General features: G+C 59.1%; 10 protein-coding genes across 10 annotated transcripts; 4 read left to right on the forward strand and 6 right to left on the reverse strand.

The window, feature by feature from the left end:
* Window positions 1–83: 83 nt before the first annotated feature.
* On the forward strand, window positions 84–3,001 carry COLE_02621 (uncharacterized protein; the record flags this gene model as incomplete). The annotated part of the gene is made up of 9 exons (XM_065626221.1): window positions 84–338; window positions 570–612; window positions 644–824; window positions 919–1,171; window positions 1,256–1,338; window positions 1,373–1,851; window positions 1,889–1,991; window positions 2,026–2,266; window positions 2,318–3,001. 9 exons carry the CDS (start codon window positions 84–86, stop codon window positions 2,999–3,001), a joined length of 2,322 nt encoding a protein of 773 aa, XP_065482490.1.
* A 50-nt stretch (window positions 3,002–3,051) lies between these two features.
* COLE_02622 (uncharacterized protein) lies at window positions 3,052–4,553 on the reverse strand (the record flags this gene model as incomplete). The annotated part of the gene is made up of 4 exons (XM_018423538.2): window positions 3,052–3,162; window positions 3,197–4,032; window positions 4,077–4,478; window positions 4,511–4,553. 4 exons carry the CDS (start codon window positions 4,551–4,553, stop codon window positions 3,052–3,054), a joined length of 1,392 nt encoding a protein of 463 aa, XP_018277942.1.
* Window positions 4,554–5,016: 463 nt separating this feature from the next.
* COLE_02623 (uncharacterized protein) lies at window positions 5,017–7,387 on the forward strand (the record flags this gene model as incomplete). The annotated part of the gene is made up of 8 exons (XM_065626222.1): window positions 5,017–5,059; window positions 5,091–5,149; window positions 5,243–5,324; window positions 5,367–5,509; window positions 5,546–5,647; window positions 5,681–6,504; window positions 6,539–7,150; window positions 7,186–7,387. 8 exons carry the CDS (start codon window positions 5,017–5,019, stop codon window positions 7,385–7,387), a joined length of 2,067 nt encoding a protein of 688 aa, XP_065482491.1.
* A 143-nt stretch (window positions 7,388–7,530) lies between these two features.
* COLE_02624 (uncharacterized protein) lies at window positions 7,531–9,419 on the reverse strand (the record flags this gene model as incomplete). Its single annotated transcript, XM_018423539.2, has 8 exons — window positions 7,531–7,806; window positions 7,841–8,539; window positions 8,575–8,778; window positions 8,813–8,894; window positions 8,929–9,112; window positions 9,160–9,229; window positions 9,279–9,350; window positions 9,387–9,419. The coding sequence occupies 8 exons, from the start codon at window positions 9,417–9,419 to the stop codon at window positions 7,531–7,533; spliced, it is 1,620 nt and encodes a 539-aa protein (XP_018277944.1).
* A 326-nt stretch (window positions 9,420–9,745) lies between these two features.
* On the forward strand, window positions 9,746–11,907 carry COLE_02625 (uncharacterized protein; the record flags this gene model as incomplete). The annotated part of the gene is made up of 7 exons (XM_018425797.2): window positions 9,746–9,767; window positions 9,820–10,052; window positions 10,103–10,733; window positions 10,784–11,115; window positions 11,154–11,470; window positions 11,507–11,840; window positions 11,884–11,907. The coding sequence occupies 7 exons, from the start codon at window positions 9,746–9,748 to the stop codon at window positions 11,905–11,907; spliced, it is 1,893 nt and encodes a 630-aa protein (XP_018277945.1).
* A 2,457-nt stretch (window positions 11,908–14,364) lies between these two features.
* COLE_02626 (uncharacterized protein) lies at window positions 14,365–14,972 on the reverse strand (the record flags this gene model as incomplete). The annotated part of the gene is made up of 3 exons (XM_018420077.2): window positions 14,365–14,725; window positions 14,776–14,897; window positions 14,940–14,972. 3 exons carry the CDS (start codon window positions 14,970–14,972, stop codon window positions 14,365–14,367), a joined length of 516 nt encoding a protein of 171 aa, XP_018277947.2.
* Window positions 14,973–15,556: 584 nt separating this feature from the next.
* Window positions 15,557–18,020, reverse strand: COLE_02627 (uncharacterized protein; the record flags this gene model as incomplete). The annotated part of the gene is made up of 4 exons (XM_018420424.1): window positions 15,557–16,082; window positions 16,121–16,392; window positions 16,427–17,566; window positions 17,598–18,020. The coding sequence occupies 4 exons, from the start codon at window positions 18,018–18,020 to the stop codon at window positions 15,557–15,559; spliced, it is 2,361 nt and encodes a 786-aa protein (XP_018277948.1).
* Window positions 18,021–19,977: 1,957 nt separating this feature from the next.
* On the reverse strand, window positions 19,978–21,014 carry COLE_02628 (uncharacterized protein; the record flags this gene model as incomplete). The annotated part of the gene is made up of 6 exons (XM_018424998.1): window positions 19,978–20,073; window positions 20,111–20,211; window positions 20,247–20,657; window positions 20,690–20,818; window positions 20,853–20,923; window positions 20,959–21,014. The coding sequence occupies 6 exons, from the start codon at window positions 21,012–21,014 to the stop codon at window positions 19,978–19,980; spliced, it is 864 nt and encodes a 287-aa protein (XP_018277949.1).
* Window positions 21,015–21,242: 228 nt separating this feature from the next.
* Window positions 21,243–22,118, forward strand: COLE_02629 (uncharacterized protein; the record flags this gene model as incomplete). The annotated part of the gene is made up of 4 exons (XM_018423540.2): window positions 21,243–21,364; window positions 21,503–21,769; window positions 21,825–21,921; window positions 21,954–22,118. 4 exons carry the CDS (start codon window positions 21,243–21,245, stop codon window positions 22,116–22,118), a joined length of 651 nt encoding a protein of 216 aa, XP_018277950.1.
* A 78-nt stretch (window positions 22,119–22,196) lies between these two features.
* On the reverse strand, window positions 22,197–26,909 carry COLE_02630 (uncharacterized protein; the record flags this gene model as incomplete). The annotated part of the gene is made up of 4 exons (XM_018423541.2): window positions 22,197–25,087; window positions 25,136–26,451; window positions 26,487–26,717; window positions 26,752–26,909. 4 exons carry the CDS (start codon window positions 26,907–26,909, stop codon window positions 22,197–22,199), a joined length of 4,596 nt encoding a protein of 1,531 aa, XP_018277951.1.
* Window positions 26,910–27,472: the final 563 nt, after the last annotated feature.

Genomic DNA, 27,472 nt, shown 5'->3' on the forward strand with positions numbered 1-27,472 from the left:
CAGCACACACCCCCACCTGGACAACAAATGCACCTTGTCTCCTTCACCTGCCGTTCTTCTCTCCTCTTCTCATTCCCGTCGCCATGGCCACCAACCTCCCACTGCTGGCATTCAACGATGTTTACCGCGTTGTCCAACGTTACGTGCCCCAGCCCGGCTGCGATGTTGAGGGGCCGCCCGACGCTGAAATCGGCGTCGGCCAGTTCGGCGAGCTCATCAACACGCTGCGCAAGAAGTGGAGCACACAGGAGAACGGGACATTGAACGGTCTCGTACTCTTTGCCGGGGACGTTTTCAATCCATCCATGGAGAGCAGTGTGACCCGTGGAAGCCATATGGTGAGCCCTGCCCAGGCTAGGGCAGAGGGCGCGCTGCACATCTTACCTGCCGCTAGGCGTTGTCGGACGATGATGCCGGCTGTTAGATCTGCGCCTTGATGGAGTTGTCATAGCCTGGTGGGAGGGCTGTCCACCGGCCTGCACAGGCTCAACCATGATCACACCACCCCGCTCGCTGTGCCTCGCTACGCGTTGCCGACCGCTTGTCCTGGTGCATAATGCTGATACCAGGTGCCTATCCTCAACGAGCTCAAACTTGACGCCGCATGCATTGGTGAGGTTCTACTCGCTCGTCGCTCACCCAGGCAATCACGACTTTGACTTTGGCTACCCACACATGACCAAACTCGTCGGTGACACCAACTTCCCCTGGCTCCTCAGTAACATCGTCGATACAAATACTGGTACAACGCCGGTTCCGCTGCACAAATTCGTTGTGACGGAGCGGTGTGGTGTACGCATCGGCCTTGTGGGTTTGGTAGAGGAGTGAGTCCCACATGCTCGGGTGCATGCTCCTCACCATTCTGCCGTCTCATCCTTCGCCAATCCACCCTCCGTCATCTCGGGTCGCTAACGCCAGGGACTGGATCGCTATCATCCCCTCCTGGCCCAACAATTTCGCTTACCGACCTATGAAGGAGGTCGGACTGGAGCTGTCCAAAGAACTGCGTGATCCCAAAGGGCCTCACCGCGTTGACATCATCATTGCGATCACTCACTCCCGCGTGCCCAACGACATCAAGCTCGCAAAGGAGCTCGGCGCAGTGTCAAATCGTGACACGCAGAACGAGCACGGTATCGATCTTATCATTGGTGGACATGACCATGTACGCATACCCCTTCGTCTTCAGCTTACGCTTACACCAGATATACTACGTTCGTAGTGCTGCGGGGGAGAGAGGGCTTTTAGCTAACCGCAGATTGGCAAGGGTGCCGACTCATGGGAGGGGTTTGCCGGCCTTCGTGATAAACCAGGGACGAGAGAGGACGATGGTGTCCGGTAAGTCGCCTCTGACGACCACACTAATGCCAAGCCTCATCAAGAGTGGCACGGACTTCCGCGACCTGAGCGAGGCATGGCTTGAGCTCTCTCCCCCGAACGAGAACGCTGTCCGCAGGCGTGTTATCACCGCCCTGACCGGCAAGCACCACTATGTGACGCCGGCCTCACCCACGTCCCCGGAGCTCGATAAGCTTGCGAACAACCTTCTCGAGTCTGTCAACAAGACGCTCAAACAGCCCGTTTGCTACACCATCACGCCTTTCGACGCGCGCTCTGAAGTCGTGCGCACACAAGAAAGCGCTCTTGGTAACTGGGCCGCGGACGTGTTGCTCCACGCCTACGACGAGAGTCTAGTGGAGAAGAACACGCGTATTCAGTTCGAAAAAGGCGAAGGCGACAAGGAAAGCCTGGCGCTCAAGGAGGGCGCAGATGCTGTCATTATCTGCGGCGGGACGCTACGCGGCGACTCTCAATACGGCCCCGGGACCATCACGCTTGGCAACATTCTGGGTGAGCAATTAACTCCCCTGCAGACACTGACAGTCAGAGATCTTCCCCTTCGACGATCCAGTTGTGTGTCTCGAGATCGACGGGAAGGGCATCTGGGATACACTGGAAAGCGCGCTGTCCCGCTGGCCGGCTCAGGAGGGGTGAGTCTGCATTCAACCTCACAGCTCATCGCAGCCGCTTCCCCATAGTATCCGGACTGGCTGTGGACTGGGACCACCGCAAGCCGCCTGGCAAGCGCATCAACAGCATTCACCTCACTGTGCAGACGACGGAACATAAGGACGACGACCATGACCCAAGCGCCAAAGTCACGTTCGTTGAGCAGCCTGACGGGACCCGCATCGAGATCAAGCAGGCGGAGGTCACGCTCGGGGAGGAGATCAAGAACGTGGAAGGCGGGCGGATGTACTCTGTCGTGGGTGTACAGCTTGGCATCAAAGTTTGTGTACCGCTTCGTTGACGCCAGATTACACGAGAATACATGGCGCAGGGCTTTGATGGCTTCGAAGCGCTCAAGGACCGCCGGATGATCGTTGACCACGAGGTGGGACAGAGCATGAGCTCGATCATCCGCTCGTTCCTGCTCGGGTCATCCTTCATCTTCAGAATGAAGCAGCTCGCCGACGCGCACCACGACCACGTTGACCACATTTGCTCGCGCACGCTCAACGTCCTGAAGCGCCACAGAACTCTGCACCGCTCCCCTGAAAACTCGGTTGCGAGCTCGCCCGTCAAGGCCATGTACGGGCACCGCTTCGTGGACTCTCCCACTGCCTCACCGGTCCAGACGCACTTCATGAGCGTTGACACCGAAGAGGAAGAAGGCATGACGGCCTCACTCACGGCGTCCACCTGGGTCAGTCTCCGACGCCATGTCATCGAGCACGACTGGGTTACCATCCGCGAGGCGATGCACATGGCCAAGCACGAGCACATGAGCGACGTGGATCCATGCGATGGCCGGCATCTTCGTCGCAAGACGATTTTGAACATCGGCGACAAGACGCCGCGCACCGCCACACCAACGCCGGGCATGCTGGTGGACGCGAAGCGCAAAGCTGAGCTCAAGGACCTCGGGTCAGATGTTGCCATCGTCTCGCCCCAAGTCGATGGTCGCATGCGGGACATCGCAGCCGACCAGCACGAATAAGGGCGGTGTCCACGTCCCATACTGGTGTCGTAATTGCATGCATCCATGTATTAGATCTCCTTCCACCCCGAGTCGAAGCCGCGGGGGCCAGCCCCTCCCAACCCCGCAGAGACGAGGCCGAGGCCAAAGACGGTAAGATGCGCGGTGACTGCCATGCCGAACTGACGTCAGCCAACCCCCAAAAGTGAAACTTACTCCGCGATACAGCTGGCAGACGCCCGAGAACCAGCCCCCCTCTTCGCGCTCCGTCATGCGCTTTTTCCGGGGCGCAGCCGTCTCCTCGGTAATGATCCGCCATAATGCCTCGACAATACCGACGTAGTCGCGCTCGCGCAGCGGCACCACACTGCGGAAGTGCTTGCCCCCACCAGGCGCGCGCGACTGGAGCTGGAGGCGGCGGCGCACCGTCTCGATGGGTAGGATAACAAGGAGCGCAGCGACGTTCATTCCGAGCTCAGCGAGGGAGTACGAAATCGGGGCGAGGTCGGGAGAGAAGCCGAGCCCGCGCTCTAGGATGAGGGGAATGCTCATGGTCAGCAGTGGGCGCAGAGTGAGCTCCAGGAGCGCTGGCAGCATAACGTTGGACGCAAAGTAGAGCCCACTAATCCCGCCCTCGTCCGCAATCGCGCGTCGGAGGATGGTGAGGCTGCTTGGCGTCGAGGGGTGCGAGGTCGGCATCGCTATGAGACGCGTGCGCACCAGCTCCAGCGGACTGAGAATGAACTGGGTGAGCGCGTGCGACGCGACTTGCAGAGCCAGGGGCACGCCTGGGTTCGGCAGAGCCGTAAGCGGGAAGTCGAGGGGAAGTGCCATGCCGCCCGTCGCTGACAATGGGAACAGGCCGAAAACAAGGCTGTGGATACGCGGCTGCAGCAGTGTCGATGCGACGGCGTGTACGGTACTGATGATTTGGCCCTTCCATAGGGCTGGGAGACCCTCGTGCGGCGTCGCCCGAATGCGCCTGATCATCCCCCACACGCCGTTTGAGCGCGAGATTTCTGGGTCGTCCTTAAGCAACCATGTGGGAGAAGCTGCTGTCAGCGATGCCTCTGCCCTCCAACTCCAGCAAACGTACGGTCAGCAAGGTATCCGCTCGCGTCGGCCTTTGGCGCAGGGGGCGGCACAAATGGCTTAGCGGGCGCCTCGACGCGGTCTGAGAAATAGTGGTCCGCCTCGTCAGCCGTGCTGAGCACGTCATCTTCTGCGCCCCAGTCCCTCGGTGCTTCGGTCTCGCGCGGCGCGTATCGGCGACGCGGGCGGTACTCGATCTGCAGAAGTGTTTTTCCCACGTCGAACGGCATACCCAGTGCGGTGACAAGGAACTGTGTACCGAAGAGTTGGACCGGTCCCGGAAGCCCAAGGTCCACCTCATCGTCCTCCGGAGCGAATGAGGGAAGGTGAGGTGGCGCCGGCGGGGCAACATTGGCTGGCGGAGAAACCGTGGGCGGGAGGAACACCCACTCCTCAGCGGGAGGCGCTGAGGTTAGCTTTGAAGATATGTAGGCACACTGTACAGCCCGCGTACCGACGGGGGACGCGCGGAGGAGCTCATGGGTGGCGAGTCGAAAGTGGGTGGGCGCGGATGCGGACAGGTGACGAGCCGATCGCGGCTAGTGGGGCGGGGCTCGAGCGGCAGTCGACGGGACTATGCAGAGAAAGGGAATGTCGGAGTGAAAGAGATGTGATTAAGAAGAGATGTTGATGTTGTGAAGTTGTGGGAGGAGCGGAGAAGGGGCCATGAGGACCGGCGTTGTTGGCGCCGCGTCGCCTCTCGGCACCAATCGCGTCTTGCTGCCGAACCTCTCCTCTTTCCACCCTTCCTGCCTGTGTCCACCCATCCATCCTCCACCCCACCCTCTCACACCCTCTCCGTTTCACACCGCGCTCCTCTCCTCCGCGCTATCGCCTTCTGACGCCTGCTCCGGCGCTGACTGCACGCCCGCGACCGGCCCCTCCGCCGTGTCACTCCTACACTTGGCCGCGCTCCGCACTGCGCCTCAGGCGCTCGTTCAGCCATGCCTCGCCGGGACCTCGTGCGCATCGTACTCGTCGGCGACGGTGAGCTCTTGCGTGAGCAAGCTAACAGCAGACGGAGTTGGCAAGAGCTCCATTATTACATCACTCATCAAGGAGAGCTTCGTTCCCAATGTGCGTTATCTCCCAGCGAACTTTCATCGTACCGGCTACCCTGCACATTTCTGCCTGCGCTCCTCGCTTGACTTCACCGCCAGCTAACATCAGGTCCAGCACGTTGTACCCGAAGTTACTATTCCACCAGAGGTGACGCCAGAGAATGTGACCACCTCCATCGTTGACACGTCATGTACGCAGCTTGCTTCTTTGTTTGACCTTGCTGACCACATAGCCGATCCGCGGTCACGGGCACACCTCCTCTCACAACTGGGACGCGCACACGTCATCTGTCTCGTCTACTCGATCTCAGAGCCGCAGAGCTTCGACCGCGTAGCCGAGTACTGGCTCCCTCTCTTCCGCAAGGAGGGTATCAACGTGCGCTCCCCACGCCAAGGTGCGAGCTGATCCCAGGTGCCAGTGATTCTTGTGGGCAACAAGATCGACATGCGCGGCGGTGAGGTTACGAACCAGGCACTGGAGGAGGAAGTTGCCCCTATCATGCGCGAGTTCAAGGTGAGTGACTATCGTGTGCACGCTAACGCGTAGGAGGTTGAGACGGTTGTCGAGTGCAGCGCTCTGATGCCGCTGAATGTGTCCGAAGTGTTCTACTTCGCGCAGAAGGCGGTCCTGCACCCCACCGCGCCCTTGTACGACTCGCGTGATCATGTTCTCAAGCCCAAGTGTTTGGAGGCGCTCAAGCGCATCTTCAAAATCAGCGATGTTGACAAGGACGGGCTCCTAAACGCAACCGAGCTGAATCAGTTCCAACAAAAGTGCTTCTCGACACCACTGCAGACGCAGGAGCTTGAGGGCATCCTTGAACTTGTCCGCTCCTACGATCCCGGAGCTGTGCAACCCCTCCCTTCTCCGCCAGCAGCGAGTTCTCCCAGTACGCCGTTTGCTGAGTATGACCAACACCCCGTATGGACCTCGACCTCGCAGACATCAGAAGGGCTTACAGAATTGGGTTTCCTCTACCTTCACACAATATTCATCCAGCAGGGCCGCATGGAGACTACCTGGACTGTGTTGCGACAGTTCGGGTACGGCGAATCGCTCGACCTGCGCGAAGACTTCCTTTCGCCCCGCTTCGATGTTCCCTACGACTGCTCGGTCGAGCTGAGCCCGCTTGGAAATCAGTTCCTCACGGACATCTTTGAGGCGTACGATAAGGACAACGACGGCGCGCTGTCCCAGTCAGAACTCGACGACCTCTTCTCCACCTCCCCTGGAAACCCGTGGCGCGCCCAAGGCTTCCCCGACACGACCATCACCGACGACCTGGGCCGCGTGACATTACAAGGGTGGCTCGCGCAGTGGTCCATGACCACCCTGCTTGATCACAAGCTGACTCTGAATTACATGGCATAGTAAGTGAGTGTCCCGGCGCTCGTTTAACGGCAGCTTGGGCTTCTCGTCGTCCCCAGCCTCGGATGTGCAGCTCGTCGCATCCGTCAAAACGACACGGCCACGCAAGGCCGACAGACGAGCACGCAAAGTTACGCGAAACGTATTCTTGTGTTACGTGCTGGGCGCCACGGGATCGGGCAAGACGTCCCTGCTCCGTTCTTTTGTGCACAAGGGCTTCCGCGGCGGCGAGGACGGCCTTGGCGGATATGAGCCAACTACCAAGGTGCTCTCGGTGGTGAACAGCGTCGAGATTGAAGGGGCGGAAAAATTCCTCGTTTTGCAAGAGTTTGGCTCCAAGTACGAGTCAGAGATGCTGCGCAACACCAAGCGCCTCGACCTCGCAGATGTACTCATCTACGTGCACGACTCGAGCGACACAAATTCGTTTTCGTACATCTCAAACTTGAGGCAGCAGTACTCGCTTGACCACATCCCAAGCATCTTCGTCGCAACCAAGTCGGACTTGGATCTGGCGCAGCAGCGCCACGAGGTGCAGCCAGACGTGTACTGCCGCCGGCTTGGCCTGCCCGCGCCACTCGCTGTATCGGCACTCGGCGGGTCTCTCCCTAATCTCTGGGTCGCGATCACGCGCGTCGCGCTCAACCCGTAGGTCTGCCTTATTGACATGGTGCTAACAGCAGATGGAGTAGTACACCACGCGGGCCGAACTCGCCGCGCACCACCGCACAAACCGTACGTGTTCTCGCGAAGTTTACGCTTGGCGCGGGGAGTGTTGTCGCCCTCGCAGCTGTCTGGATGCGGTACCAAGGCTACACGCTGCGTGGGGTGTGGGGCTGGATTGCGCGCACCACTGGTATCTTCTCGATACCATCACGGGCCTAGGGCGTGTCGTAGCATATGATTCCATGCACACAATACCATAGGCAGCGGCCTCAGCTCTGGTCGAAGCGGTTGTGCGAGCCAACGGAAGATCGCGTGAGTCTGTTGTCGACGGTCACCAAGCCGTTATGATACATGCAACACTACTAATCCAGACTCAAAGCGCTCCGCTCACTCCTCTTCAGGTGGGGGTAGTACACTGACCACTCAAACTCGCCTCCGCTGCCCGCACACACGAACCGTCCAGGGTTGAGCACATGACACCCTTCGTAGGTGAGCTCGTATCGCTCATACTTATCCGCGAGCACGACCGCCGTAGGCATGGGATACAACCGCATGGCGTGGTCAAACTCCCAGAGCGTGGGTCGAATATTTTGCGGCAGCGGCGAAAGGTGCGCCTGATCCAAAATTGTTTGGACCAACTGCGGTCAGCATCTCGCGAAGAGCGAGTCTTACGTAGCGCTTCATGTCGCCCTCCTTTTCGTCCTTCACGGCAACGAGGTTACGGAGCATCCGTCCCATCAGATCCTCGCGGTAGATGACAATCTCTTGGCCGAAGTAACGCAGACGGGCGGGGTTGGACACAAAGCGTGCCTTGGGCACACGCTGTAGTAGCCGGCCGGTGATTGTTGATGGTAAAGCGGGGCGGGGCAGCGTGGATGAGGACCATGGATCGAGGGGCCCGGGGACGAAGATGAAGTGCGACTGATGAAGGAGGGGGAAGGAGAGAATGAGGTCAGTGAGCGCGTTGAAGCCCAAAGTGTACCGCTTCATGCCGCCCTCTCCCTCCCACCCACGCTGTGTAAAGTTACCACAGAAGACGAACACCATCGGTCGGAATTCAGACGCGTCAGCGTACCCTTGCAACACTTGACGCAAGGCCACAAGGGTGCGCGGGTGGTCCAGCCAGACATCCGAAAAGAAGGCGAAAGACACATGCTCGTTCGCCAGTACCGTCGGAATGTATTTCTCCTCGTCCTTCTGGCTCATCGCGCCGCCCCCGAGAAAGTCGACGTGCCCGTGTAACCCTCGAGCAACCTCTCGCTTCTCTGCTGGTGGGTGTCCCATCGCCAGAACGCGTATGTTGTTCTCAATTGTATATTCGCCCTCGACGAGGACCATGCAGCCTTCCGTAAATAGACCTTCGCCAGGGACCTGCTGTCAGTTCCAGTCATTCCCGATCGACTCACAGCATCCATCATGTCCAGAACGACGCGCCCGTCGCCGTCCTCAAGCGTCAAACGACCCTCGGGGTCGCGGCTGAGCATTCCAAATAGGAGAAAGAGCTGCCCGGCTCTCCCAAGAAGGTTTTGTGTCGAAGTGAGCTTTAAGTATTTTGAGCGGTCATGACCGCCAATCGCTGGTGGCGTGAAGTTCTCGTTTCGTTGAATAATCTGCCATCAGTTCACGGCTGGCGACGGGACGCACTTCTCTAATGATGCCCCATCGTTCCCGCATGTATGCCGAGCGATTCATCGCCTGTCCCCCTAGTTTTGGTTTGTGCTTAGGTCTGTGTGTCAGGCAGGCGGGATTTATCAGCTCACAAGGTGAATCCGCTGCGGACGATGTCGAAGTGCTGTGCAGGCATGTCGAAGCTGTCCACGGCAGAAAAGTGTGCCTCGACATTGATCTCGGACGGGTCGATGGCATCGGTGTCATCTGTGCCTCCTAGCTGCAGAATCTCATATGCGCGTTTCAGACCGTCAATGGAGACAAGTGATGGCGCATCTGTTATGAGCCGATGAAATGGAGCATGGAAGGATTTCCACCCTCACCTTCGCCCTTGAGGTACTCGCGCGCCCAGTACTCTAATCCTAGAGCCCACTCATCCTCCGGGATCTCGTTCTACAGGTGTGTCAGCGCCTCGGTTCCGAGGAGGAGGAAGCAAGCTCACCTCTAACAACACATTCTCGATATATTCGAGGGCCGGTGCGGGGAGTGTAAGAGAATACTTGGTCGAGAAGACCTGTCCAGGTTAGGTGGTACCCCTGTGATACCTCACCTTAACGATTGCTGCCCGAAGTAACCTGGACATTGCGGGAATGATGGAGTCAAGACGACTTCAAGTGCAGTTCAGGAAAGCCGGCGCGTCCACCTCCACCTCCACATTAGCCTCGTTGAGACGTGTCGCTTGCATGCCTATCTTATTAGGCCTCCGAAAATGGCACGTGAGTGTCATGTCCAGAAGGCGTGAAACCTCGGCTTTTTCAATGGTGGCCAACGGGAGGAAGACGGCAGTTAGGCGGGCGACATGGCACACCCGCGGACATGACGAGCTCTGCGTTCTGCACCACCTGACCTCGTGTTAATCGTGTTATCGTCCGCACAGTCACTCCTTCCCGGCATCATCATTCTCCCACCATGGCGTTGCGGAAGCTGCAAGGTGCGTCTCCTCTCCTTAGATCGCCATGAAAGCGTGCTGATGCACCCTACAGCGGAAATCGATCGAACACTCAAGGCCGTCGCCACTGGCGTCGAGACTTTCGAGTCCACATTCGACAAGTTGAACCACGCCTCCAATGCCACTCAGAAGGACAAACTCGAGACTGATCTTAAGACACAGATCAAGAAGCTTCAACGCATGCGCGATCAGATCAAAGTTTGGCTCGGCAGCAGCGACATCAAGGACAAGAGTGCCCTCCTTGACAATCGCAAGCTTATTGAGACAGTAAGTTGTCAAGCTAAGTCGCCCTTGCCGCACGCACTAACGCTTCCCAGCAAATGGAGCGCTTTAAAGCCTTAGAGAAGGAAATGAAGATGAAGGCCTTCTCCAAAGAAGGGTTGATCGCTGCAGCGCGGTTAGACCCCGCAGAAAAGGCCAAGCGCGACATGGTGGATTGGATCGGCAGTACGACAGAAGAGTTGGCGCGGCAGATCGAGGCCACCGAGGCCGAGCAAGAACAATTGAAGTCGGCCGGCCGCAAGAAGAGGCATGCATCAGAACGCCTCTCTGAACTTGAGCAGCTCAACCAGCGACGCGAATGGCACATTGGGCGCCTCATGATCGTGCAGCGCATGTTCGAGAATGGGCAGTTGACAATCGACAGGATCGAAGGTATCCAGGAAGATGTCAAGTACTTCGTCGAGACCAACGCCGAGGAGGACTTCGATATCGACCTCGATATCTACGACGAGCTGAATCTGCAAGACGTGGAAGAGGATTACAACCCAGCTGACTTCGGACATACGGCCGAGGACTCTTCCAACATCGACACCAGCTCGGTTGCCGACACGCAGGAGACACCCATCAAGACGGCCAAGGACGAGAGAAAGGCAAAGAGGCACGCCGCGTCAGTAGCGGCCGACGATGAGGCTCCATCAAGTCCAGTGGTGGCGAAGGGCCGGAAAAGTGAGTTGGGTGGCAATTCGTTAGCCTGTTTCCGTCGCTGATAGCAACAGAGGATAAAGAGAAGAAGGAGAAAGACAAGGAGCCCAAGGTTGAGCCTTCGGCGCCCGAACCTCCAACACCAGTGCAGGCACCGCCTGCAAAGCCTGCACCGCTACCCCCAATCCGATATGCCGCCGCTGCTGCCGCTGCCGTTGGAGGGGCAACTCAACCTCCGACACACCAGCTCACCGAGTCTCCTGCCAAGAAGGCCGAGTCAACCCCATCTATTGCGGACGATGCTACGCCCTCTGAGACCCCCGAGCCCGCTACTGAGGAGACATCCGCGTCCCCATCAATTGCGCCGTCTACGGCGGCCTCCAACGCCGACGCCTCCCAATCCAATGTAAGTCATCCTTCACCACTCATGTCCTGACCTTGCAGGGACATCCTCCAGCGCCTCCCCCAGGCATCTCAGCAACTCCTTCCCCGGCGCCAGCGGAGCCTTCAAGCAACGTCAATGGTACAGCCGCTCAGCAGACTGCCCACTCGCAGCCTTCCCACGCTGAGTCGTCGCGCACCGTCACCGGCACCACCTACACGCAGAGCCCACGCAAGGAGCAGACCGTGCTTGAGGGACTCATGCACAGCTTTGGCGTCGCCAAGGAGATGGCCGACCGCCGCACAACCGATCCCGATGAACTCCACAATGCGCTCGACGGCTCGTTCCGCAACGCCCCAGCGCAAGTTGACGCTGAGCCGTGAGTGTGACCCGGGTTAGTTCCTCTGACACGCAGCCCACGGTACTACCACCCTCAAAACCCGGTGCAAACGCCATCGTACTACCCGCAGTCTCGTTTGCCGCTCCTTGAGGACAAGAGCATTTACCAGCGTCTCGACCTGGATCAGCTGTTCTACATCTTCTACTACATGACAGGGACATACGAGCAGTGGCTCGCTGCGCAGGAGCTTAAGCGCCAGAGCTGGCGCTTCCACAAGCAGTACTTGACATGGTTCCAGCGGGCGCACAACCCGCAGGCCATCACCGAAGATTACGAGCAGGGAGGATATTACTACTTCGATTGGGAAAACTCATGGTGCCAGCGCCGTAAGAGCGACTTCCGGTTCGAGGTAAGTGTCGAGACCTGTGCATATATTTGTGCTAACACAATAGTACCGCTGGCTCTCCGATCACTGAGCGTCGATGTAGCAGTTTCAGACGACATAGTAGCTTCGGCTGTTGAGCAGCCTCATGTACATCGTGCATATATACTCAGCGATCTGGTGCGTCACCACCACTCACCAGTTGCCGCGCCGCAGAATGGCAGGCAGGGGCAAGGAGTTGTACAGCGTCGGAGAGCAGCTGCCATTAGCACCCACCAATGCGAGGGAGGCCACGTTCGACATTGTATTATAGACGCATGCTTTCCATAAATATGATCTACGGTGTCAAAGGTGTATCCAGTGCTCGGCAGCGGGCAGACAAATCTGCCAGCCAAGAAGGCCGCAAGCGGCCTCCGCCGTGCCCTGGGATCGCTCTCTCCCCGCTCCGTTTCGCCGGTCCTCGTACACGAAGGGCGGCGAGCGCTCCCAAGAACGCATCGGGGTTGAGAGAAACAATCACTCTTCGGACAGCGCGCACTTTTGAGGCAAGGTAGCGGCGGCGATTTGAAATTGCCGGCCGCGAATCTATTCTGTGGCAAGTGGCGCCCCCGGCCAGCCACCCTTGATAAACGTCCCAGTACTGTCCGCGGATGCATCAAGCAGCGCTGGCAGCACTTAGAACAGTATGATTCTTACGGTGCCTATGCTGGGAAACAATACCGGACGTGAAGGGAAACTTGTTGCTGAGGGTGCGTTTGATTCACAAGCAAGTCGGGGCGAGCTAGGATAGTGCGAAGACGCACTATGTCTGCCGCGACGCGGAACAGACGTTGCGGGTGCGCGTAAACGCGCGCTGGTACAAGCACAAGACCAGATGAAGGCATCGCTCATATCCGCAATCCGGCCAGAGGTGGGACTGTGATGGTAGGCAACCCAATGTGGACGAGAAGCTCGTGTGGAGCAATATGAGGCCGGCTGCCTACATCAACCCCCTCCGGGGGCAGGAGTCAGTCAGAGTCCACTACAGAACTGCAAAGCAGGAGAGACTCGACTATGTATCCAGGTCTTCGGGTCTCCAGATAGCAGCACCACGGTGATACCACCAAGAATGAAACTGGAATAGACCGATCCATACCCTGATCCTCTCATTAGTCACAAGGTGACAAAATCGCCACCCTCGGAAAATTCTTGAAATCCCGCGACCAAACGGTTTTGCTTCCGTTGCGTTCCACCCACCTCGAGCAGCTCATCGCCATCAACGTCTCTCCACCAAAAATCGTGCGTGCAACCTCGACGACCACGACCGCTTGCTGACGCCTTCCCCTCCCGACTCTCGACACATCGCGCGCGCTACTCGTTCCGCGACCCACCTTACACCTACGACTTCGTTCCGTTCGTCTCACAGATCATGGTGGGTATCGTCGTCGGTCGCGTGAAGGATTGTAAAGGACTCCGAAGGAGACCAGCAGAAGGGAGGAGCCATGACAGAGGTTATGGCTCTTCGCTGTGTCTGTGAGACACAGAGGCTGTGCGCTTGCTGTGCGGCGCGTCGTGCGCCGAGACGCCGAGACTGGAGCTAACCTCAGGCTGAGTTCACTTCCAACGAGGAGGCTGCCGCCAAGAAGGCTTCGCGCTCGTTCAAGAAGTACTCGTACCGTGGCGTCGAGCTTGACCAGCTCCTCGACCTCTCGAACGAGGCGTTCATCGAGGTTCGTACATGAGTGGCGGCGAGGCCACCTTCCTCGAGGCGTCCAGCCCCCCACTCTCTACTCACACCAGATCGTGCACGCCCGTGCCCGCCGTCGCTTCCAGCGTGGCCTGAAGTCGCGCCCCATGCGCCTCATCAAGAAGCTCCGCAAGGCCAAGAAGGAGGCTGGCCCCAACTCGAAGCCCCAGATCGTCAAGACCCACCTCCGTGACATGATCATCGTCCCCGAGATGATCGGCTCGGTTGTTGGTGTCTACGTGAGTCGCGCGCAACAGTCTCCAAGCCAAACGGCGTTGGGAGCGGGTCTTCATGAGATTTTCAAACATCACTAACCCTAGAACGGCAAGAGCTTCACCACCGTTGACATCAAGCCCGAGATGACTGGCCACTACCTCGGCGAGTTCTCGATCACCTACAAGCCCGTCGGCCACGGCCGTGGTGCTAACATGGCCAACTCCCGGTTGTGCGTATTTTCTGTGTGTCAAAAAGGTCAAGCTAATGACAGCGTCCCGCTCTCGTAAGCTTTCTGCTTAGGGGTTTAGGCTTGTACGACGTATGGATGCATCCGCTCGCCATCTGAGCGCAGATTGCGGTAGAATGGATCCGCTGATGGCCCATGAGGCCTGGCAGAAGAAGTGCTTCTGATGGTGGCTGAAGTGAAGTCCGATCGTCAAACTTGCGGTATGTTAGTGAAGGGCTGTGCCGGTGGAGTGATCTGCGTTGTCATGGACGTCCGACATATCTCTCATCGTTGACTGGGATTGCGAAGCTGCCCCACGAGCGGACGGTCTGTCTCCTCCCGACAACTGGCACTTCTTATGCATATTTCCACTAACGGCCCTGCTACCAGCGGCCCTGCTGGCCGCCGCCGAAACCACCGCCGTTCCCGTAGCCGCCACCGCCTCCGTTGTTGTAGTCGTTCTGGTTACGACCGTAGTTCTGGTCCCCACCGTAGTTTTGGTTTCCACCATAGTTCTGGTTGCCGCCATAGTCCTGGTCCCGGCCGTAGTTCTGATTACCGCCAAACTGGTCCTGCCCGAACTGGCCGGACTGCGCAAGCGCCCGCGTCGCACGCTCTTCGGCGGCCCGCTTCGCCTTCATGCGGTCGATCTCATCGAGTCCCTTGGTCTCGGCAAGCCTGTCAACCTCGATTCCCGCCAGACCGGCCATGATGTCCTTGGCCATCTCGTACGACTGGGGCTTGCTGTTGTCAGCTGTCGTGCATGCCTATCCCACGGAGAAGGAAACACGCACCCATTGGCATCCTGATGCTTCTGGTACTCCCTCATGGCCGCGAAGGCGGCCGCGCCGCCAAGGAGCTCGTGGCCGAGGCTCGCTTCACGCGGCGCATTCTGCACAGCGTCGTACGCGTTGCGCTGTTGTCAGTGAAATTGAGAGGGACGAACGCAGAAACCAACCTCGTCAGAGTCGTCGTGGTCGAACCAGCCCATTGTGAATAGCTTGCTTGATCTGACGGATGGGAGAGATGCGTGGTAGCTGGCAAGCGCTGCCAGCCCTCCTTTTATGTCGTCTGGAACTCGCACACTACTGACGTTGCATCTAGCAGTGCGCTCTGAATAGCGCACACGCGCTCGTACTGCGCACGTTCGCTTCACACTTCCCCTCTACATACGGGCTGCGCATGACGTTCCCCACCGGCCCGCTGTATGCGAGTGACGCGAGGTGAGGATATAGGATGGACGGGAACGCGCGGACGTCAATGGATGGCGAAGTGCATCACCTATGCAGTGCGCGCGCAGCCCTGCGCAGTGAGATTGCGCCGCAAGCGATGCACCGCCAGCCAGGATTAGCATGGTGGTGCCCGTTTCATCCAAGCTTAGATTCCGCATAATTGCGCATAAGTGTGATCACGGTTCCGCCAATCACTTGCCGTACAAAGCGGGAGCAGCATTCGCCGCCTTGTGCCTTTCCCCTCTGGTGAGGCCTTGTCATTGTCCAGACCTTGGGTCAACAACGGGATGCAGGAAGCACCTCATCAAAGAGTCTACGATTAAATAGCAATTTCCCCTGGCCGCTACTCCTTTGGCTCCTCCGGCGCCCTGCCAGTCCGCGCATCGTCCTCGGGTGTCGCAAAAGTCTCGTTGAGAATGAACGCGCTAAAATTAGGATCTGCCCAGTAATTTGAGTGAGCTGTGATCATGTCGACATAGTCGTTAACACCGCTGGAAGGAAGGAAGAAGTCGACGCTTCCGCGTGGGTTGAGTGCTGCAAAACGGCGCTCGCCCCTCGTCCCAGCCAGCCGCTCGTCCTCGGTGATTAGCTCGACCTCTTCGCTCTCCGGCGTTTTCTGGTCTTTTGAACCAGGCTCCCTCTTGGTCGAGGAAGGGCCCCCGAAGGGCAAGTACTTCTTTACTCCAGATATGGACGGCAACGTGGGCAACGCCGGCATCGTGGGCATAGGTGGGAGAGCGACGGACGGGAAGAGCGACCCCGTCACAGAAGGAATCGCCAGTGGCGGACGCTTTTTAGCGACGCGCACGTCGACCGTGGCATTCAAAGCATACGCGACGGGGTCGGTGTAATAGAAGATGTTGTACACACTGGCATTAGCTGCTGCACAATGTGGCGTAATACTCACGAGTCGATGGCCATGCACCCAAAGTTCCCTGGGTGTAGCTCCGCCTCATCAGGCGCTGCATTCATGGTTCGTTCTCTCCCAGAGCGGGCGATGATGTGCGATTGTCGCAACCCGAGGAAGATACCCAGCGGACTTCCACACAAGAAGAGGTTCGAGGTGTTGAAAATGAATCGGTCGGTAGCCTGCTCAAGCGCGGCCATCGGTAAGTCGGACAGTCTGGGCACTGTTGTCGGTTGGTTAGACAGAATGTGTGCAGCGAGCGCAGAACCAAGCTGCCATCAGGTTATCTAACACTTTAAGGCTCACCGAATGCCCCACGATGTGCACGCGTCCGTGTTTCTCAAAGTCGGGGTGACGAGCTATCCACATGCGATACAGTTTGTTAGCCTGCTGGCAGACAGCCTCAATCATTTTCCGCCGATGATCGGACATGAACAGCGGGATATCGAGCAGCACGGAGTTGGTGACTTCGCGGACATAGGGGATACTCTTTCCAATCGTGATGTCAGCAAAAGTGAAAGTGTTGCTCTCCTCCTTCTCAGCATCCTCCTCCGAGCTCCCGCTCTCCAGATTTAGGCTGGCGCGCCACTGGACGGGTAACACCTGGCAACGGCGATCGCGCATCACCGATGAAATTGACGGTTCATCTGACTGCTTCCGCAACACTTGGCGGAATTGGTTCGCGGCGTAGATGAAGTTGAATGACTCGTACTGCGCCGCGAGATGCTGTCCGATGCCATGGATGACCAGGACGAGGTCGGTGCAAGGCTCGTCGTCGTTGTGTGAACGGGTTATGGGGGCATTCTGCTCTTCCATCGACTTTTGCCGCGCCTCGATCTCTTTCTTGGCGCGAGCGAAGAACTCAGTCGGTGACTTGGGCCACTGTGCCTTCTTGTTCTTGCCGTTCTCTGGTTCTTCCAGCTCGGGTGTCGAATGCCCCGACTTGGCCAGTGATTTGGCCGTCGCCTCGGGCGGCCCGCTGTTCTCCGTGACAGGCGCCATGGGTACCACGGGGACGGGCGCCCGAGAGGCTGCCGCTGCTGTGTAACCACGATAGATGTACGAGCCCGTCGTCTCGCCAAATGATGACCAGATCGCGCGCGAAAGCACATCAAGCGCACCGGAGGTGATTAAGCGGCCTCGCACCGCGTCCTCGAACACCACCGCAACGCCGTCACCAAATCTCTTCGGCAGTTCCTGCTTGAGCTTCTCGTCGCCGTTGGCTGCTAGAACGCGCGCCGCGTACAATTCGTCCTTGTACGCCGGCTGCCACGGTTGCACCTTCTGGTACGCTTTCTCGAGCTCGGCTGCGAGATCCCATGCACATGGGCGGGTTTCGTTCTCGACGTACCATGTCCCACGAAGGACAGGAACGCGTGGACCACTCTGTGGCCAGAACACGGGATGCAGCGAGAGCGTGTCAAGGTCGACCTCAAAGAGCGAGTCCTGTGGTCAGATGGATAGGCGCAGCTCTCACTTGCGACACGGGCACACCGTGAACCTGGTCGAGCTGGGTTGGATCGGTGCGAGTGCGCTCTATAATCGACTTGTATACCTCGGCCTTGTCCTCCGGTGAGTCAGGAAGGGAAGCCTCCGACGCAGCAGGCGTCGGCGGGTCGTCGGCCTCGTCGGCTTCCTTGATTGCCTGCTCGTTGTCTTCTCCCTTGGCTTTGGTGCCCACGGATCGTTCCTTCAGGCTCCACTCGCCGTCTCCGCGACCCCACTCGCGCACAATCTTAGCTTGCGTCTTTTTAGACAGCTTCTCCCACTCGGCCTCGATGCGGTCGCTTTCATCCATCGAGAAGGCCTTGTATGCCGTCTCAGCCGCTGTGATCGGTGCGGTCGGCAGTGACAGGTGCTTGGCGCCCGTGTGCATCCACCGCACCTCCAGGGGCTCCATCTCGATCTCTTGCCGAGCAACGTCTTGCGCGGCGTCCGTCGACATCCTGGGCGGCGCGGGGAGGGGCGGCGGGGGCGCAGAGAATGAGAGTGAGAGGAAGCAAAAGGATCGTGTTGGCGACTTCCGCTTGAGCGCTGCCGATGTGGGTGGCTGAGGACGCTTGGCGGCAAACGAGGCGACGACGTAGTGGGGTTCTGCACAAGCGGCTATGAGAGGCCTGGTAGACCTAAGCATGCGCCGGGCAGTAAGGTGGATGACGACGAGGGTAGTCCGCGATCTTTGAGGAACGAATCCAAAGATGTTTCGGGCGGTCATGCGGGAGCGCCGGGCGGCAATCTCGAACCACGTGAGCCTGACGTTACTCATGTTTGTTTACATGTCAATCGCACATAATATAATATGCTCGTTATGTGCTCGTTACATGTTATCCGCCAGGTCGCGGCACGACAGTGCAGCCGTGCTTCTGCAAATCCACCGGGGGAGACATCTGTGAGTGAGAGAGCAAGCCTACCAAGAAGACTTCAACGTAAAACTGCGAAGTATGTATCGCTTCAAAGATTGAGTTCAAGCCTGATGGCGGGGCCCAAGCGAGATCACCAGCAGTCAATCGCATCGAAAAGCCCGAGCAATCGGAAAGTGTGTCCTGCGCGTCATGGGCTGGTTCTACGTTCTACACTCTACGACGCCTCATCAGCACCGAAGACGGGCAATTCAAGGACTCGCGCGTGAAGGTCATCGTCCGGTCGTGGCTGACATTGTCGCTTTACCGCCACACCCAGATTCCTCTATTCTTGACAACAATCCTCTGGACATGCTTATTTAATGTCGGCGATCCTACTTTGCTAACTACTGGCATTCGCTCTCCTCCATAATAACTTGCAGCGCGAATCAGTCATCCTGATGTCTACTCACAACGAGGTTCCAGCAGTGGCAAGGCACGGTAGTCAAGCACATATCGAGCGTGTGTGACAAACCTTAGCTCATGCCAAGACCTCCCACAGTGATGACTCGGGGCGGACCGCTTATAAGTAGCATGAGAGGAACGCTGGAGATGCTCTCATTCGCATCACATCTACTTCCCACTCCCCACCAGACGACGAAGAGCGACTATGAGCGGCACTCGATCCCAATACCTCCTGCGTTGCTACTCTTTGGTGCCAGCTATGAGCATGCACTGCTGCTCAGAGTTAGGCTGCACCGTGATCGACGGATACTTCCACTCCAACATGACCGCTACATACGAAGGAACAGGCGGCCCGTGCTGTACCAACTCAGGCTGCAATCTTACTCTAGCGGAGCAGTTCCAGCCGCTCAGCGCCGAGGACGTTGATTCGCGTGCCTTCGCACAATGGAAGAACTGCACCGTACAGTGGCAGGCGACGCACGTGGGGCCCTGGCCTAACTCGACCTCGATGGGCTGCTCGCGCACTCACACAGTGTCTGCTGCCGTTCCTGGCCGGCCTCTTCCTCCTTCCTGGAACTTCGTTGTCGGCGCCCTCCTGCTGGCTTCAGCGACTCTTAGAGCCTTCTAGCGCTCTTTCGATCGGCGGCATCGCTATTGCGATGCGGGGGGGTCTTGTGGCTGCTTGATGGCCGTGTTATACAGACGCTGGCAACGTCACTGTATGCGACTAGCACCCACCCGATGTGAATGTAGTCTCTGAGCCTTCGTCCGCGTGCACAGTGTCGGGGCTCAGAGCGGAAGAGTAACTGTAAGAATCGAGCTGCATGCCGTCATGCAACCATATACTTGCGCGTCTCGCCACATCGACGTGCTTAAAGGAATATACAAAAGCGTAATGAGTACAGGGGGATTACTGTGTTATCGACGAGAGCCTCGGCGCAACCGATGTCCACCACTGGTCGCCATGCCGAAGGGTGATTTCAGAGCGCGGGCGGCGAGGCCGACCTCATCATCCCGGGAATGCAGCGACATGTGCTTATCCGTATACTGCTGTCAGCTGTAGTCAGGAGCGAGTCTCACGTCGGCGAATGCCTCAAGCTGTTGAAGAAGTGTGGTGAGGTACGTGGTGAGCTGCACGTCGTTGTACTCCTGAGTGTCAATGAACCCCGCCATAACTGCTGCTCACAGTCTCAAGCTCTTCATGCAGCTCATTCACGTCCATGACAGGCAGCGTGGCGACCAGCGCCGAAATTTGCCGCAGGATGTCATGGTCTGGCTTGGCTGTGCCTCGGGGTGAGCTTCACCGGATCTCGTTAGCTCACCATCAACGACGCCCGACACGTATTTGAGGAGCACAAGCGCACGGTCGTACAGCATGGCAATGGCGTTGCGCTGCATCGTAAGGCTGGCAACTTCGCCAGACTGATCCGCCTCGCCGGAGCCGTCCTTCGTTACGCCGTCTACAGCGATTCGCTCGGCCTCGCCCGTCTCGATTCCGCACTCGAGGCGCACAAACTTGCCGGCGCTGCTCTCGCCCTCAAGCGCGGCCTCGTACACCATGAAAGGGAGGGTCTTAGCACCATCCGGGATGCCAGGGTTGAAGAGGACGAAGAAGGATGGGCCCGCCTCATTTGCGCTGAGGAACTGCTCATGAATGGCGACGTCAGAGTTCGTCGGCGCAGCTCCTATCGTATACCATCCCACCAAGCTGAGCGTCGGAAACGTTTGGCTGACTGTGGTCAGCAGGACATAGAGTTGGACGTACAAAGCTCGCGACGCGTCGCCAGAAATGCGGCATCAAACTTGGTGCTGTCGCCCTCGTCGAGGGTGAGCTCGAATGAGTTCTGCATCGACACTTCCCGCCCATTCTGCGTGCCCAGAATCGCGCCGAGGGCTTACGTTAACCATATTACCACCAGCTGGCTTACTCTTGGCGGACGACCCAGTACACTTGACGCGAGTGTAGTGGTCGCTGATGTTGAGGATCGCCAGTGGGTGGCTGGATATTAGCTCTCATGACCAGACAGCTCTCACAGAGTAATGGTAAGTCCAGAGTTGGCCGCCGAGTCGGCGACAACGCTGCTGTCCATATCGCCTGTTCTGTGCTGTGGATAAGCGAGGAGGTGAAGATGTTGGGAAGAAGAGATGAGACGCACAAGCAAGGTCGCAGTCGACGAAGCCTCATGACGCACGCGGGGTGGAGGTTGGATGGTGCACACATTTACTTCCGCTCGTGTTCCCAAGGCACCGACACCACACCTTCCAGACGTGACAGAAGGACGATCTCCATCTCAAACAGCCTACAATGCACTCCTCCCATGTCCGACTTTGAGGCCGCGAGCAAGTGGCTGACCACGTCCCCTTCGGCGGGACATCTCGACAACGAGATAAAGCTCGAGCTGTATGCGCTGTACAAGTTTGCCCTGACGGGCAGTGGGCCGTGAGTTAGCTGTGCGGCGCCGTGACGTGATCCCGTGACAATCACCAAGTGGGAGGACGCGTAAGATGGCGGCATGGGTGTAGGAGAACGTCAGAGCAAAGAGGATTAATGGCTGATTGGGGCACTGGCTGACAGCAGCACCGGCAAGCGTCCGGGCATCTTCTCCTTCGAGGCGCGTCACAAGTACGATGCGTGGGCGCGCATTGCGACAGCATTTGGCGGGCGACCGGACGACGCCAAGGCGCGCTATGTCGAGGTTGCACGCGGAGCGGGGTGGATGGGCAACGCGTCTCCGGGAGCTGAGGCCGGGGAAGGTGGGGTCGAAGTCGAGGTGAAGAAAAAGAGTGGGGGTATGGGGTTCGGACCGAGCGTGAGCGTGATGGAGCGTGAAGAGGGGGAGGAAGGGTGAGTCGGAGTCTTATAGGAGACAGAAGAATGCGGAGGAAAGTGCTGACGCTAGTCCTGGCAGCGCATTACATGATGCCGCATCTGAAGGCGATGTTGCGGCGTTGGACAAGCTCCTCGAGAGAAATAACGTCAACATCAAGGACGAATACGTGCGTCCCCTCTCCAATGTCGCTGACAGCAGGGCTTCACTCCTCTCCATCTTGCGGCGGACCGTGGGCGTACCGAGGTCGTTAAACTCCTCCTTGAGCGCGGGGCTGACAAGGCCATTCTGGACCCGGACGAGCAGACTGCTTGTGACCTTGCCGCCGTGTCCGGCCGCGACGACATCGTTGCGCTGCTGCGGTAGACAGAATAATTGCATTGCTTGTACACTAGGTAGACAACTAGGCTCGGACATCATGATCCCACAACCAGCCACCGCCGCTCACTTCCTCCTGCCGAGCCCGAATATGCCGCCTATGCTACTCAAGCGAGTCAGGAGACCACCACGCTGGCCATCGGCCGTGGCGCCCGCGTCCTGAGTCGTTTGGCTACGCGTGCGACGCTTCGTCTCGCGTGACGCCTCCGCCTCGTCGGAGCCCTTACGTTTGCGCAAGTTGGGCGACTTCGGAACATCGGATAACACAGACTCCAAAGTCTCGCGGGCTTTGCCTTTGCCCTTGCCGCTGCCTCCTTCCTCCTTGACGCGTTTGGGCGCAGGGGGCGGAGCGTCATGTTGTCCGATAGTGCGCTTGCGCGTCCTAGTTCCGACGACAGCGGGTTTCGTCTCGAGCCCCAGCGAGTTGTTAGTTGTTGAGGAGCTCGCCTCCGGTTCTACCGCGGCCAGGCTGGCGCGAGTAGCCCTCGTGCGCGGGGTTCCATCCATCGCCGTCGGGGCTTTGACGGGCGATGGCGTGTGATGGCTCGAAGGAGTGGTTCTAGTGCTTTTGGGTACCGACACGCCGCGGCCACGGCTCAGCCGACGCAGCCGCGTGGTCGGTGTGACGTGCTCAGCAGGCCCTGGTGTTCCCAGGTCGGGTGTGCGTCCCATATGAGCGTGTGAGGAGCGGCGGCCAAGCCGGTCACCCTCGACAGCGCCCTCAGCTGCCTCGAGGACACCACAGCTGTGCCCATCTTCGACAAGATCTATGCCAATGGCGCGGCTCAGCTTGAAGCCAAGCTCGGGCTTGAGGCGGGGAACATCGTCGGGGTTGGCGCGGATCAAATCCTCCTCAGATGCCTTGCCCAGGAAACGACCCTTCTCCGCCTTGACCTTGTCGGGATCGACGCATTGCGGCACAAGGACGACAACCCAGTAGTGTGTCCCTTTGTAATCGGTTTCAAGCCGGAGCTTCTGGAAGCTACACTGGGATCGCGTACGGGGTGGCGAGGAGCGTGGGACGAAACGGCGAGATGCCCGTCGCTGGCTTGATGTGGGCTCCGTGGCAGCAGCCTCAGTGGACAACGCGTTGGGAGCGGCGACCGCGGGGGATGGAGGGGCCGGCGGGAGCCCCGGCGGGAGCCCCGAGGCGGCGCCGGGGACATCTGCGGACAATATCGCAGGCGCGACAGCAGGGGAAGTGTCAGGAGAGCCGGTCGAGGCGGCTCCGACAGAACTGGCTACTGACTCTGGTGGTGACAGGGGCAAGCCGGTTGTGGAAGCCAAAGGAGAGTCAGCGTCAGAGCCGGCAGGGCCGGCAGGAGAGCCAGATACAGGCGCAGGAGCAGAGCCAGATGCAACCGCCGGTGTGCCTCCGGAGGCGATGGCGGTGGCCACAGCCAGCGCAGCAGCAGGGGCTGCAGTGGTGATGTGCAAGGGCGCGTGCGAGTGGAAGAGTCGAGGCATGCGTGGCGGCGTCGGCTCGCGCAGAGGAGCCATGAGGCTTTCGGCGGTCAAGTGCTGGTCGAGCTCACATGTGTCCGTCTTGTCCTCTTCATGCGATGTGATTGTTGTCGGACTTGCTGTGGCGCTGGTGTCCCCTGCATCGGCTTTTTCGTTGTCGTGCACATGGGTGTGCTGCGACGACTGCAGGGTACTCGCGGCAGCCGTCACAGGCTCGTTGTAGGGCGCATCTGCTTCGTCCTCGACAATGTCAGAGTCAACCTCTGGGATAGTTGCGAGCTCTATGCTTTCGTTGCCGCGCATGGTGACGTCGGTAGAAGACGCCTCGTCATCCGACGCCACCTGCTCCTCGTCGTCTGCCGTTCCGGCGTCGGAGCCTGAGCCCACGAGTTCGTCAAATCTAGAGTCCAGAGTTGGCACCCTGAGGGATGCGCTCTTGGACGGCGCATCGTCTTGAAGAGTGGTAGGATCGACCGTGCCATCCTCGGACAATGAGTCAGCGAGCAGTTGAGCGGGCTCCTCGCCAGCACCAGCCAGTTCATCCTCCTTCTTTTGAGGCATGAGGGCTGTCTCGCCATCCTGCTCCACCTGCAAGAACTCCATGACCTCCATGGCCTGGCTGTCGTCGAGCCCAACTGATTCGGCCTCCTGGTCTGCCTCGTCGTCGGCGAGCTGGCCTCTACTCCCAGCCTCGCTGTCCTCACTCCCCGTCTCGCTTTCCGCTTCGCTGTCCTCTTCGCCGTCGGCCTCAACGTTCTCATACTCGTCGAGAGTCCCAACGTCGTCGGCGTCCTCCACTTCACCGAAGGCCCCTGCCACTGGAGTGTCGGCGGCCACGAGTGAGGAGTCCAACAATTGTCCCCGTGCATGCTCGTCCTCTGACGGCCCGGCAGGTGCGGCAGGCTGGAGTGCGAGCTCGATCGGCTCGTCTTCCTCGAGCGCCACAGCCTCGAATGCGGGCTCGACGGCCTTGTCCTCGTCGGTAGGCCCATCCTCCTGCTGAATGGGCATGTCCTCCTGTTCGATAGGCTCGACCACCTCGACAGGCTCGACCACCTCCACATCGACAGGCCCACCCTCCTCCGCCTCGACAGGCTCGACCTCCTCGACGTCAACAGGCTTAAGCTGCTCGACGTCAAGAGGCTCGGTGCCTTCAATGTCGAGAGGCTCAACGGTAGGCTCGGCTCGGTGGGCGGTCGCCTCGTCGATGTCAACATCAGCAGGAACAAGGTCATTCGTTGGTGCTCCAGTTGGCTCCCGAGACGGCCCCTCCGCCTCTTTCTCGACAATAGGCTCCTCCACTTGATCGTGGTCCACAAGCTCCTGCGTATTTCCAAACTCCACCTGCTCGGCTGGAGGCGCAGGCGGCGCGGCGTCGGCAGTTGCAGGGGCAACGGGGGGTGACGGGGGAGGTGATGCGTCGATCGGCTGCGGCTCGATTGGTTCCGACTCTTCTGACTCGGCAGCCTCGTCCTCTTCGGCGTGTTCTCGTTCTGCGTCGTCTCAGTAACCAGACGTGGAAGTAAAAGAATCAAACCTACCGTCGCCCGTGAACACTCTCAGCTCGGGTGTGGGCTCGGCCGTCTCATGGGGCTCTTCGAGCAGCTCGACCTCCTCCGATTCCTCGCGTTCTCCCACTTGGTCGATGAGGGTATCCCCTTCGCGAAGCTTTGGTGGGGGCTGGGCGTCGTCTACCTCGCGTATCTCCTCGTCACGATCGGACTCGAGCTCGTCCTCTTGATCAGGGTCTAGCTCGTCTTCATCCGACTCAAGCTCGTCCACGTCCGACTCGTGCCCCGCTTCAGAGGCGGTGAGGTCGATCACAACGTCGACCTCGCCCTCGTGTGGAGCGACGCTGGCCTCACGCCCATGGTGCGACATACTTGACTCGGCGCGCAGCATAGCATACGGCGCAAGCGGAGTTTCGATCTCGTCCGGCGCTTGGACTTCCATCGACCCAGCGTCGAGGATCTCGGTGAACTCGATCTCTTCCAGAGTGTACCCCTGCGCATCATAGTGGCTGTGCTCAGCGACAAAGGAGTGGCCGTACTGGTCACTGATGAAGGTCGCGGCCGTACTAGTGTAGAAGTGCTCGCTGGAGCCCTCGGGCATGAAGCCCTGCACCGTAGCACTGTCGCCCAAGGACTGGTGGGACGTCGAGGGCTCGGCGTCTACCAAAGACGGGTCGATCGAGAACTCCATCTCAGCAGTGGTGCGTGCTGCGCCTTGCGCGAGCGGGAGACCGCGCTGAATGTCGACAGTGTCCAGTCGAGGTGCCAGAGTAGCGTCTGGCATGGGATAAGATGAGGAAGTGAACGTTCCCTCTGGGAGCTGATTTAGGACCGCCTCAATGACATTGTCTGACACCCTCTCCGGGGCAGTGCCGTACATGCTTGCTAGCGCGTCTTCGATTCCGGCCCCGCCCTGCCAGATTGGGGGAGGGTGGGGCGAACGATGTTCGTGGCCTTCATGTTCCATGGGGTAGTGCTGTGGCGCACCAGGATCTTGCGGATATGCGCAATCAACGGGATCTGGCTCCGCAACGTCCCCGCCAGCATACTGAACGTCCCCGCCGCTTTCGTAGTTGTTCTCGGCATCGTCATCGAAACGATCGTCGCGAGGGCGCTCATCGTCATCGGTACACGACTCCTCCTCGTCTTCACTGTAGTCGTCCACGTCCATCCGCTGGTGGTCCGCCGGTCGCTGGCTGTACTGCCTTTCATCCGCGGGCTCTTCTTCGTCAGAGTCTGAGGAGACCTCAATCGGCACGTTGGGAGAGCCCTCCAAGCCGTCATTGTAGGTGTGGTACGACCGGCGTGCAGCCGACAGTTGCGGCGTGGCAGGAGGATATGGATATCTGAGATCAGTTGCGCCGGTGAAAGTAATGCTCACTCTTCGACCTCTTCGACCTCCTCTTCCTCCTCCTCCTCTTCGTCCTCCTCCTCTTCCTCGTCCTCCTCCTCCTCTTCTTCTTCTTCCTCGTCTTCCCCGTCGTAGTGGTAATAATATCCCCCGGCGGATGGAGGCTCGTCCTCCTCGTGAGCTGGAGTCTCATCCTCCTCTTCGGCTGAAGGCTCGTGCTGCGGGAACTGGGACGTGTGCGCGTCACCTGGTTGCGCGTACCTGGCGTCAGCGGGCTCGTGCTACCGAAACTCACGTCGCCTCGTCATCTTCGTACTCGTCGTCGTACCCCGGCTCTGCCTCCTCGTCATCGTACTCGTCGTACTCGTCGGCGTACTCCTGCTCCTCTCCCCCACGCGCCTGCGCATGCTCGTGCTCATACTCCTGCCGCTCGTCGTCCGAGTCGCCAACCATAACGACACTGTCACTTCGCGACGGGCTCCGAGCCGGACCTTCCTCCTCTTCCTCCTCCTCCTCCTCCTCCTCCTCCTCCTCTTCTTCCTCGCTATTCTCATACGAGTCCTCGCGCTCATCCTGCCCGCGTGGTGGCCAGTCGTGAAGCTCGTCCAATTCACTGGCGCTCTGCGCGTCGCGCCCTATCGTCAGCCAACCCATTTCGCCACCCACCATCGGCGTGCTGCCACTCGTAGTCTGGCTCTCCTTCCCCATCGCGCGACTGCGGGTCAGAGTAGGGCGTGATGGGGAGCGGGGGTGTCTGCGCGCGCAACGGCGAGGGCGGGCACGGCGGGGGCGCCCATGGGTCCACGCCGCGCAGAATGCCCTGCGTCTTGCGCAGGATGTCGGCGGTCCACGCGTCCATGTCGGACTGCGGGAAGAGGTCGAAGGCATTTGGGATGTGGGGATTCTCGCGCATGGTGGGAGTGGATGTGGAGGACGGGATGTGGGACAATGCGAGGTGCATGGTCGGAATTGTTGATGACCGTGGTCCGGACGATGGTTGCATCATCACGGAGAGC

This window comes from Cutaneotrichosporon oleaginosum (genome assembly GCF_008065305.1).
Source record: "Cutaneotrichosporon oleaginosum strain ATCC 20508 chromosome Unknown ATCC20508_contig02, whole genome shotgun sequence".
Lineage (NCBI taxonomy): Eukaryota > Fungi > Basidiomycota > Tremellomycetes > Trichosporonales > Trichosporonaceae > Cutaneotrichosporon > Cutaneotrichosporon oleaginosum.